Consider the following 10,729-nt stretch of genomic DNA (forward strand, 5'->3'; position numbering starts at 1 on the left):
CTCTAGCATCTGGTACAGTGTGATACATAATCTAGCATTTTAACACCTGTTTGCACCAATGAAGTGTCAATTTTAAAAAAAGTTTCTGTGGTCATACATTCTGTTGGGCTTGTGGTGATGACTTTGATTGTCATACCAATTTGGTTTCTTTCCACACAATTTTATGGTTCGCAATAGTTGGTGTTATCTGTTCTGTAGCATATGACTTATGTTTGTATATGCTGTATGTGCTGCTGCTGCTGCTTCTGCTGCTGCTGCTGACTGTTCATTGGTTTTAAATGTCCTGTTGTTTCCAAAAACATTTAACAGAGCATACATATGGTAGTTGATTTGTACTATATTGTATCTGTTGTTTTGTCTTTGATAATAGTAAATCATAATAAATATATTTCTTGCATCCTACATCCCCCCAATAAAGAAATAATTCCCTCACCGCCATGCTCAGTTCTTTCTCGGGAGTGGTTCCATTTCTTGCCTCTCCTTGGCATGACTTTAGCTTTTTGGCTTTAATTGTGTACATACTTTAAGCATCCAACATGGCTTCTTCACTTTTGGATTAAACGGGTACATACATCATGTTGTCGTATGCCATTATGGGCCCAAGTGTTTGGTACAGTGGAAGACAAAACCAGGTATTTTAATTTTTGTCTTACCTGTTTTCCTAGGTACATATTCTGTACAGCTTGCTTCCAGTTAAGTGTTTTACAAATATGAAGTAATTCAAAAGATAATGTTTCTTTTCACACTATTTGTGGTTCACAGGGAACAATGTTGTTTGTTGCTATAGCACATGATTTTTGTTTGTATGCACCATATGTGATGCTGCTGCTGTTTACTGTTCATTGCTTTTAAATGTCTTACTGTTTGTGTAACATTTTAAAAAGCTGAAATGTGTTAGTTGGCCTGTACTTTTGTTGTATTATTTTATTGTCCTTGATGAATGGAAATTGTAATGAAGAAATTCACTGCCTCCTGATGGGGTGCATCCTACCAGAGGTTTCCTTGTGGCAGTGTAGGAACAAGATTATCAGTAGTCATTGCCCTGCCAATGTTTGTAGAAAAATTTGGCTGTGATATACATGTATGTAAAATATTAATGTGTTTTGCGTGTTGTTACAGAATACACCATTTTATCTGTTTGGTAGATATATCCTGGTATGATACGCTCTGTATCCTGCAATATGCCTCCAAGTCTTTTAACAGTTTATTGAGTAAATTGTAATTTTATCTTTCTGTCCTGCACAATGATTTGAAAATGGGTTCAAGTAACCCGAAACTAGTCATCCATTAAATAAAAAAACTGAATCTTGCTACTTTGGCTGTTTTCTACATGAAACTAGTTAACGCAAGTTTCTGTCACGTTATTAACCCAGCATGCTGAAAATCCGTGTAAATAATATTTTCAGTAGGAGGTAATAATTGACTCTTCATTAATAAATCATGAAAAAAGCACTGAGCATTGATCCTTATGGGAACTCTGCTAACACGTTCCTACATTGTGATCTTTTTGCTTCAACCATTGCCCACTGTTAGCAGAATGTAAATGTTAGTGGAATCATTGGACAGCACTTGAAGAAAAATTTGACTTTTTAGTTGGTTGGTTGTTTTGTGGAAGGAGACCAGAGAGCGTGGTCATCGGTCTCATCGGATTAGGGAAGGATGGGGAAGGAAGTCGGCCGTGCCCTTTCAGAGGAACCATCCCGGCATTTGCCTGGAGTGATTTAGGGAAATCATGGAAAACCTAAATCAGGATGGCCGGACGCGGGATTGAACCGTCGCCCTCCCGAATGCGAGTCCAGTGTCTAACCACTGCACCACCTCGCTCGGTTGACTTTTTAGTTTAACAAGTAGAACATCAAAGTTGTCAGTATTGAAAGCTATGCTGAATTCCTAAAAGCACATAATAGTCACCTCTTGTTCGTTCATAGTTTGTTTCAGTTTGTCAGTCACTTTTATAAGAGCATTTGTTGTACTACACTTTTTCTGGGAACTAGATTGGTATTCATCTAAAAAGTTATTTCTGCAATTATTTTCTGGACCAAATTAAAGCTTGTCAGTTGCAGAAAAAAGCTTTCTTACCTATGAAGCACTGATTCTTTAAGGGAATCGATGGTTTCTACTCTTCTGCCTTGGTGAAGTGGAAATGTCAGTGTAGTGAAATACTCATTTAGATCTTCAATAGGACCTACAGCTTCAGCTGTGGATTTGCTTTTCGTAGACCTCTTAGATTTTTCCACAAGATGAATGGTCTGTACAAGTCCTCAGATAATGAGTGAGCATACCTGAGTTTCACAATTTTCACAGACTTTCTAACTTCATTCCATAGTTGCTTTTAGGTGTGATGATTATCAAGGTCAGGTGTCATTTATATTTACTGTGTGCTGCATCTCTGGTTGATCGGTAAGCCATAGTGCCACTTTTCTCCTGATTCTTATGGTTTTTGTAGAAACGTGTTTATTGTAGAAATTACTGAATCTCTCAATGAAATTAGCTACTTGATAATTCACAAGAAACTTATTTTCTGCCATTTCCTGCCAAGAAATATCATAGGCCTCACTTGTAAGTTTGATCATATTCAAGCATTTAAAATCTATAAAAGTAATCACTTGCAGTTTGTTCTTTAGGTATTACAATGAGTAAGACATGTATCTTACATCATGAGCAAACCAGCCAGGTGCCGAGATTGATCAGTGAATTATTCTAGTTGGAGACTTGGTTACGAATATTTCAATAAAGGGATGAGTTTCTGCTGTGTGATGAGTGAAAGGAGTGTAAAGTCTGATCAAGAAAGACTACGTGTAAATTTTTATATGGAGGGACTGTTGTTTGCAAAATGTATGTTTATATCTCTGGCCCAACAGGAGATTGGCATGAAAGCTGAGGTCCTGAAATATCCAAATGATCTCACTGAGATGGGCTGTTAAGGGTTCCACATTTGCATGGGCGAGTTGAAGTGTATTGCCATTGTGAATTATTTCTACTGTAAGCCTGCAGGTAGGAAGAACAGCTGCTGTGCAGACAGGCATGGGCAGTGCTTTGCACGGTGTGATGAAAAGAAGTGGTGTAGAGAGTGAAACAGGGAGGTAGGAGGCTGGAGAAAGTGGGGAGGTTCCAGGTCAGGTATACTTGCCTAGTATGGAAGTTGAAGGTGTGTGTAAAGCTATGCAGAAAGACCTCTTTAATACAGGAAACAGAGTATTCATTGCAAGGAAATATGGTTTAGGATAGTGTTGAAATAAAAAAAAAAAATCATCTTTACTAAAACATACAAAGTAGTGGATTGTACAGTTATCGTAGATTCTCTTAATCCTTTTTTCAGGAGCTGAAACATGAAGTAGAGTCAGGTGGCAGTGAACCAGAAAGGTTTGTACAATTTCTTTTATATCTCTTCTTTTTCATTTTGTGTGTATATTGTTTTACAATTTTATGTTGTAAGCATTGTGGCAGAGAATAATGTTATACACCGAAAACTGAACACTGGAGACTGTACCTGTAATTTTTAAACACTTGATTGGCTGTGACATATTCAGCTCTGTACTCCTTTTCTGCTTGCAGCTTGTGTTCTTCTAATTAATTTTTATCTGTAGGGCTGTAGAATATCAACTCTTTGGAATTACTCAGATGAACCTCTGGTAAAATTGTGAATAGTGATGAAAGTTTTGAGTCAAAGCCTTTGGACTGTGGAAGTTCTCAATCTGTCGTCTTTTGAAGGTATGTGAATGACACTTCGGTAGAAGGCCCCACTGTGAGGAGAAACTTCGTCAGTTCTTGAACCATATGAATTCCATTCATGGGAACATCAAATTTACCAAGAATCTGAAAAGACAGATGCTTCCCATTGTTGGATGTCTGGTTGACTGTAAAACTGACATCACCGCGGGCTATGGTGTCTTCTGCAAGCCATCAAATACATGCCTTTACTTGCAAAGGGACAACTGTCACAGTTCTGCGCAGATCAGTTGTGCCCCAAATACCGCTGTTCGTGGTGCACATATGACTGCTGATAAGGACCATCTACCAGAAAAACTCAAACACCTTAAAAAAGTTTTTGAAAATAATTACCATCCACTGTGGAAGATCTGCAAGGCTTTTCAATTAAAACTGAAGGGGAGTGTCCCACCTTAAGAGGCTGAAGAGGAAAGGTTCAAGTTCATGACTTTCCTACACATCATAGGGAATCTTGGTTCTAAAGTAGGTCCGATCCTCTTCAAACATAATTGAGGTTGTTTTTCTGTCACCACCAAAGATTGTCATGCTCCTTAACTGTGTGGTATGAAGGATGACTCGATTCTACTGATAGCAGATGCGTACAATGTTCTCTGTCATGGTTGTTTATCATGTGTAGTACATACTCTATGTACAGTTCAAGAAAGTTTTTCTGTCACCACCAAAGATTGTCATGCTCCTTAACTGTGTGGTGTGAAGGATGACTCGATTCTACAGATAGCAGATGCGTACAATGTTCTCTGTCATGGTTGTTTATCATGTGTAGTACATACTCTATGTACAGTTCAAGAAAGTTACATAGAACATTGATCCTATACCCACCTGCCTCAGCCTGATAAATCTGCTGTTGACAGACATTGTATACAGGCAAGTCAAGCAATGGACTGAGAAAACAGGCAGATTTCAACATCTGTTTCATCCTTTTGAGATTCAGTTTTCACGGAAGCTATTCAAATACATTTGATGAGTGATTTGATTAATTGTGGTGATGGTTTTAACCTTTATTAAGTATGGAATATGGCACTGGCAGAAGTTAACTTCATAGACAAAAGTTGTTGATAGGAATTGTGAAATGTCTTTCACAATGGGGTCATGGTAAGTTGTATCTCTGCCACCCTTGTGATATTTCTTCCACAGTGATTTATTGTGTAGTCACACATGCTTGGATCACCAATGGCTCACCAACTCACTCAACCACTATATATCAGGGGGACGAGGGTAAGTCGTTCTGCCTCACTCTTGAAGGCAGCTGATTGGTTTATAGCCAAAATATTAGTGGCAAACAAGGTTTGGTTCTGGCTGATTTCTCGAAGTTATTTGGATCTCTGGTAAAATTATTCATCTGTCGAGAGTAGAAAATTCGTATGTAAATGTGGGCTGCACTCCTCAGTCTATACTGATTTAAAAGTGTCTAATTTCTAATGGCAATCCATATCCACAAATCATCTTGCCTGATGTATATAGATTTGTAATATGTATTTCATTCTGATAAGCACAGTTGATGATACTTGCATGGCACCCAGTTTCTGTTCTGTGTGGTTCTGACATCGCAGATGAATGTAGTCTCTGTAGCATGATAAGAAATGAAGTTTCTGTCACTTGTTGATCATTATCACGTCATCTACAGTGTAGAGTATATTTTTGCTTCCATTTATATTCACATGAAAACATCAAATCTGTACATGCTGATCTCTCCCGAAAACTGAGTGCGCATGTCAGCTAACGTACACCATGTGATGCACGTGGTTAACAGTTGCTAATGTTTATGTTATTATTCACCCTTGTGTTCCAGACAGAGCTCATGTATTAAACAGATCAATATTACACTCTTCAGCATGATAGTGAGCATTTGGAAGTATCTTTGTTGTTCATGAAGTGCAAGCACTGTCAGTTAAAGCCAAAAACTGGAAAGTGGGTAAGGAGGAGTGTGTCCCAACAAAATTCCTAGCATTTTACCATGTTGTTAGCAATATTTCTTTCAATATTCCCAGAATCCTCCAGGAAATTCAGGTTCAAGTGGTTTTTCACCTACCATTGAAGATTGCAGACCTTCTGGGATCAGTGAAAGATGATTTGTTATTGCAGAAGGATGCAATTCCCAAATACCATAGCAGTGTGGTAGGGCTTACATAGGCCAGACCATGCACACCATGGAAGAACTCTGCACTGGACATCAACACTGCACTTAGCTTATGCAACCAATCAAGTGTGCTATTGCTCAATATAGTATCTCCACTGAAAATCCGGTGCTAAGTGATAAAACATTAGTTTTGGCTACAGAAACATACGTTTGGACTCCATTATTAAAGGATCTATGGAAATACATGTCGCAGAAAATCAGCTGTAACAACAGGTTCCATTTGGATAATTTCTGGAACCACATCATTTCCACTGTTTGCTCTAAATGAAGATGAAAAAGTAGACCGATGCCCACGGTGAGCATCAACCCTGAAGGCAGACCCACAAATCCACTAGTGACAACAGTGCCTGCCGGGTAGAGTGATAGTGATCATTCTGTCATCGGGATTTTAAAGCATGCTATTAAATTACAGACTAGGGAATAACTGGCAGGTTCCCAGTCGAAATATTGTGGAGTGTAGTGAACGACGACTGGCTGCAAGCCCATAACTTCTTTGAATACATGGTACTCGTTACTTGTGACTCCTGTTTGTGACATTTACATTCACGCTTCCAGAGGGAGCAAGATGTCAATATGAGCAGTATGGCTATATGCCTACATTCCTGCGGATAAACTTTTTAATAACCTGGGAAAAATTTGAAAATTAGATATGTACATTTATCTGAGTATAGAGCAATGCATGAGGGCCAGTGATATGTGGTATCCCACCATACAATAGCAGATGGCTAATACTGACCCATGTTGCATTTTGCATAGTGATGTAGATCATGGTTCAGATAAATAAGTTATCATCATCATCATCATCATCATCATCATCATCATCATCATTTAAGACTGATTATGCGCCGGCCGGAGTGGCCGAGCGGTTAAAGGCGCTACAGTCTGGAAACGCACGACCGCTACGGTCGCAGGTTCGAATCCTTCCTCGGGCATGGATGTTGTGATGTCCTTAGGTTAGTTAGGTTTAAGTAGTTCTAAGTTCTAGGGGACTTATGACCACAGCAGTTGAGTCCCATAGTGCTCAGAGCCATTTGAACCATTTGAACTGATTATGCCTTTCAGCGTTCAGTCTGGAACATAGTCCCCCTTATAAAATTCCTCCATGATCCCCTATTCAGTGCTAACATTGATGCCTCTTCTGATGTTAAGCCTATTACTTCAAAATCATTCTTAACCGAATCCAGGTATCTTCTCCTTGGTCTACACCGACTCCTCCTACCCTCTGCTGCTGAACCCATGAGTCTCTTGGGTAACCTTGCTTCTCCCATGCGTGTAACATGACCCCACCATCTAAGCATGTTCGCCCTGACTGCTACATCTATAGAGTTCATTCCCAGCTTTTCTTTGATTTCCTCATTGTGGACACCCTCCTGCCATTGTTCCCATCTACTAGTACCTGCAATCATCCTAGCTGCTTTCATATCCGTAACCTCAACCTTATTGATAAGGTAACCTGAATCCACCCACCTGTCGCTCCCATACAACAAAGTTGGTCGAAAGATTGAACGGTGCACAGATAACTTAGTCTTGGTACTGACTTCCTTCTTGCAGAAGAGAGTAGATCGTAGCTGAGTGCTCACTGCATTAGCTTTACTACACCTCGCTTCCAGTTCTTTCACTATGGTGCCATCCTGTGAGAGTATGCATCCTAAGTACTTGAAACCGTCCACCTGTTCTAACTTTGTTCCTCCTATTTGGCACTCAATCCATTTATATTTCTTTCCCACTGCCATTACTTTCATTTTGGAGATGTTAATCTTCATACCGTAGTCCTTACATTTCTGATCTAGCTCTGAAATATTACTTTGCAAACTTTCAATCGAATCTGCCATCACAACTAAGTCATCTGCATATGCGACACTGCTTATTTTGTGTTCAAATATCTTAATCTCACCCAGCCAGTTTATTGTTTTCAACATATGATCCATAAATAATATGAACAACAGTGGAGACAGGTTGCGGCCTTGTCTTACCCCTGAAACTACTCTGAACCATGAACTCAATTTACCGTCAACTCTAACTGCTGCCTGACTATCTATGTAAAGACCTTTAATTGCTTGCAAAAGTTTGCCTCCTATTCCATAATCTCATAAAGCAGACAATAACTTCCTTCTAGGAACCCGGTCATATGCCTTTTCTAGATCTATAAAGCGTAGATACAATTCCCTGTTCCACTCATAACACTTCTCCATTATTTGCCGTAAGCTAAAGTTCTGGTCCTGACAACCTCTAAGAGGCCTAAACCCACACTGATTTTCATCCAATTGGTCCTCAACTAATACTCGCACTTTCCTTTCAACAATACCTGAGAAGATTTTACCCATAACGCTGATTAAAGAGATACCTCTGTAGTTGTTACAATCTTTTCTGTTTCCATTTTTAAAGATTGGTGTGATTACTGCTTTCATCCAGTCTGATGGAACCTGTCCTGACTCCCATGCCATTTCAATTATCCTGTGTAGCCATTTAAGACCTGACATTCCACTGTATTTGATGAGTTCCGACTATTTTCATCCACCCCAGCCGCTTTATTGCACTGCAATATATTAACCATTTTCTCCACTTCCTCAAATGTGATCCTATTTCCATCATCATTCCTATCTCATTGTACACCGAAATCTGAAACATTACTCATCGTATTTTCACCTACATTGAGCAACTCTTCAAAATATTCCCTCCATCTGCCCAAGACATCAACAGGATTCACCAGCAGTTTTCCTGACCTGTCCATAATACTTGTCATTTCCTTCTTACCTCCCTTTCGAAGACTGCTAATTACACTCCAGAATGGTTTTCCAGCAGCTTGACCCAAAGTCTCCAACCTGTTTCCAAAGTCTTCCCAAGATTTCTTCTTGGATGCTGCAATTATCTGTTTGGCTTTGTTTCTTTCTTCAACATACCTTTCTCTGTCTACCTGAGTTCTAGTATGTAGCCATTTTTGATACGCCATCTTTTTCCTTTTACAGGCTGCCTTGACTGTGTCATTCCACCAAGCTGTTTGCTTCATCCTACCTTTACACACTACTGTTCCAAGACATTCTTTAGCGACTTCTAGTACTGTGTCCCTGTACCTTGTCCATTCCTTTTCCAAAGACTGTAATTGCCTACCTTCAATTAACTGGTATCTTTCTGAGATCACTGTTATGTACTTGTGCCTGTATCCTGAAGTTTCTCCACTCTTATCCTCCTACATATGGACCTGACCTGCTGCACTTTCGGCCTCACAATACCAATTTCACTGCAGATTAAACAGTGATCAGTGTCATCAAAGAATCCCCTGAATACATGTGTGTCCCTCACAGCCTTCCTGAATTCCTGATCTGTTATTATATAGTCAATGACAGATGTGGTTCCCCTGCCTTCCCAAGTATACCGGTGAATGTTCTTATGTTTAAAAAATGAGTTTGTGATTACTAAGCCCATACTGGCACAGAAATCCAAAAGTTGTTTCCTGTTCCTGTTGGCCTCCATATCCTCTCCAAATTTACCCATAACCTTTTCATACCCTTCTGTTCGATTTCCAATCCTGGCATTAAAATCACCCATGAGCAGAACACTGTCCTTGTCCTTTACTCTAACAACTATGTCACTGAGTGCGTCATAAAAACTATCCATCTTATCTTGATCTGTCCCTTCACAATGCGAATATACTGACACAATCCTAATTTTCCTGTTAGACACTGTCAAATCTATCCACATCAGTCGTTCGTTTACGTATCTTACTGCAACTATGCTGGATTCCATTTCTTTCCTGATGTAAAGCCCTACACCCCATTGTGCTATTCCTGCTTTGACTCCTGACAGGTTAACCTTGTATTCTCCCATTTCCTCTTCTTTCTCACCCCTTACCTGAATGTCACTAACGGCTAAAACGTCCAACCCCATCTTACTTGCAGCCTCTGCCAACTCTACCTTCTTCCCAGAGTAGCCCCCATTGATATTAATAGCTCCCCATCTCATTACCATTCGTTTGCCGAGTCGTATCTTAGGAGTCCCTGGTTTCTCAATTGGAGGTGGGGCTCCGTCACCTCCAAAGGTCCGAGGCATTTTGCTCTGATTGTTGCCAGCATCATATTTAAAGTACCAGGGAAGCAGGTTGCTAGCCTTACTTCCCCCGGGTCCCATTGGGTTTTACCCCTAACGGTCAAGGGACTAACCGGTGGATTTGGTAGTCTTTGCCGTCTGAGCACAAAGGTGACCACGATTCAGAATATGTCCGAGATGCCCAGCCTTATTCCAAAGTAACTGGTATCCTGACTGTCAGGACCACTTACTTGGCCACTCATACGTTGCCCGTGGTTCATGAACTAGGACATGACAACAGGAACCCACACCATAAACCACAAGTAAAGTAAATAAGTTAAACACACTAAATAAGAAATTCCTGTGCAAGGAATTTATGCTGATGATGCAAAACATTATGACCGCCTGCTTAAAAGTATGCTGTCCCTTTGTTGGAACACAGTGCAGCAGCAAGTGTGTGTGACATCAATTTGACCATTCCTCCGAAGGTTTCCAGATATATGTGGCATCACATATCTATGCACGAAGCATGCAAAGTACGAGGTGCATTCAAGTTCTAAGGCCTCCGATTTTTTTTCTAATTAACTACTCACCCAAAATCGATGAAACTCGCGTCACTTCTCGATGTAATCGCCCTGCAGACGTACACATTTTTCACAACGCTGACGCCATGATTCCATGGCAGCGGCGAAGGCTTCTTTAGGAGTCTGTTTTGACCACTGGAAAATCGCTGAGGCAATAGCAGCACGGCTGGTGAATGTGCGGCCACGGAGAGTGTCTTTATTGTTGGAAAAAGCCAAAAGTCACTAGGAGCCAGGTCAGGTGAGTAGGGAACATGAG

The 10,729-nt window shown here is 40.2% G+C and overlaps 1 protein-coding gene across 4 annotated transcripts in view; it reads left to right on the forward strand.

Moving 5' to 3' along the window:
* The window catches only part of LOC126424983 (zinc finger protein 501-like), a 263,358-nt gene that overhangs the window by 135,731 nt on the left and 116,898 nt on the right, over positions 1–10,729 (forward strand). For all 4 annotated transcript variants that reach the window (XM_050087873.1, XM_050087871.1, XM_050087870.1 and 1 more), the window contains exon 6: positions 3,320–3,363. In XM_050087873.1, the coding sequence (XP_049943830.1) occupies positions 3,320–3,363 (44 nt within the window). The remainder of the gene's footprint in view (positions 1–3,319; positions 3,364–10,729) is intronic.

This window comes from Schistocerca serialis, chromosome 10 (assembly GCF_023864345.2).
Source record: "Schistocerca serialis cubense isolate TAMUIC-IGC-003099 chromosome 10, iqSchSeri2.2, whole genome shotgun sequence".
Taxonomy (NCBI): domain Eukaryota; kingdom Metazoa; phylum Arthropoda; class Insecta; order Orthoptera; family Acrididae; genus Schistocerca; species Schistocerca serialis.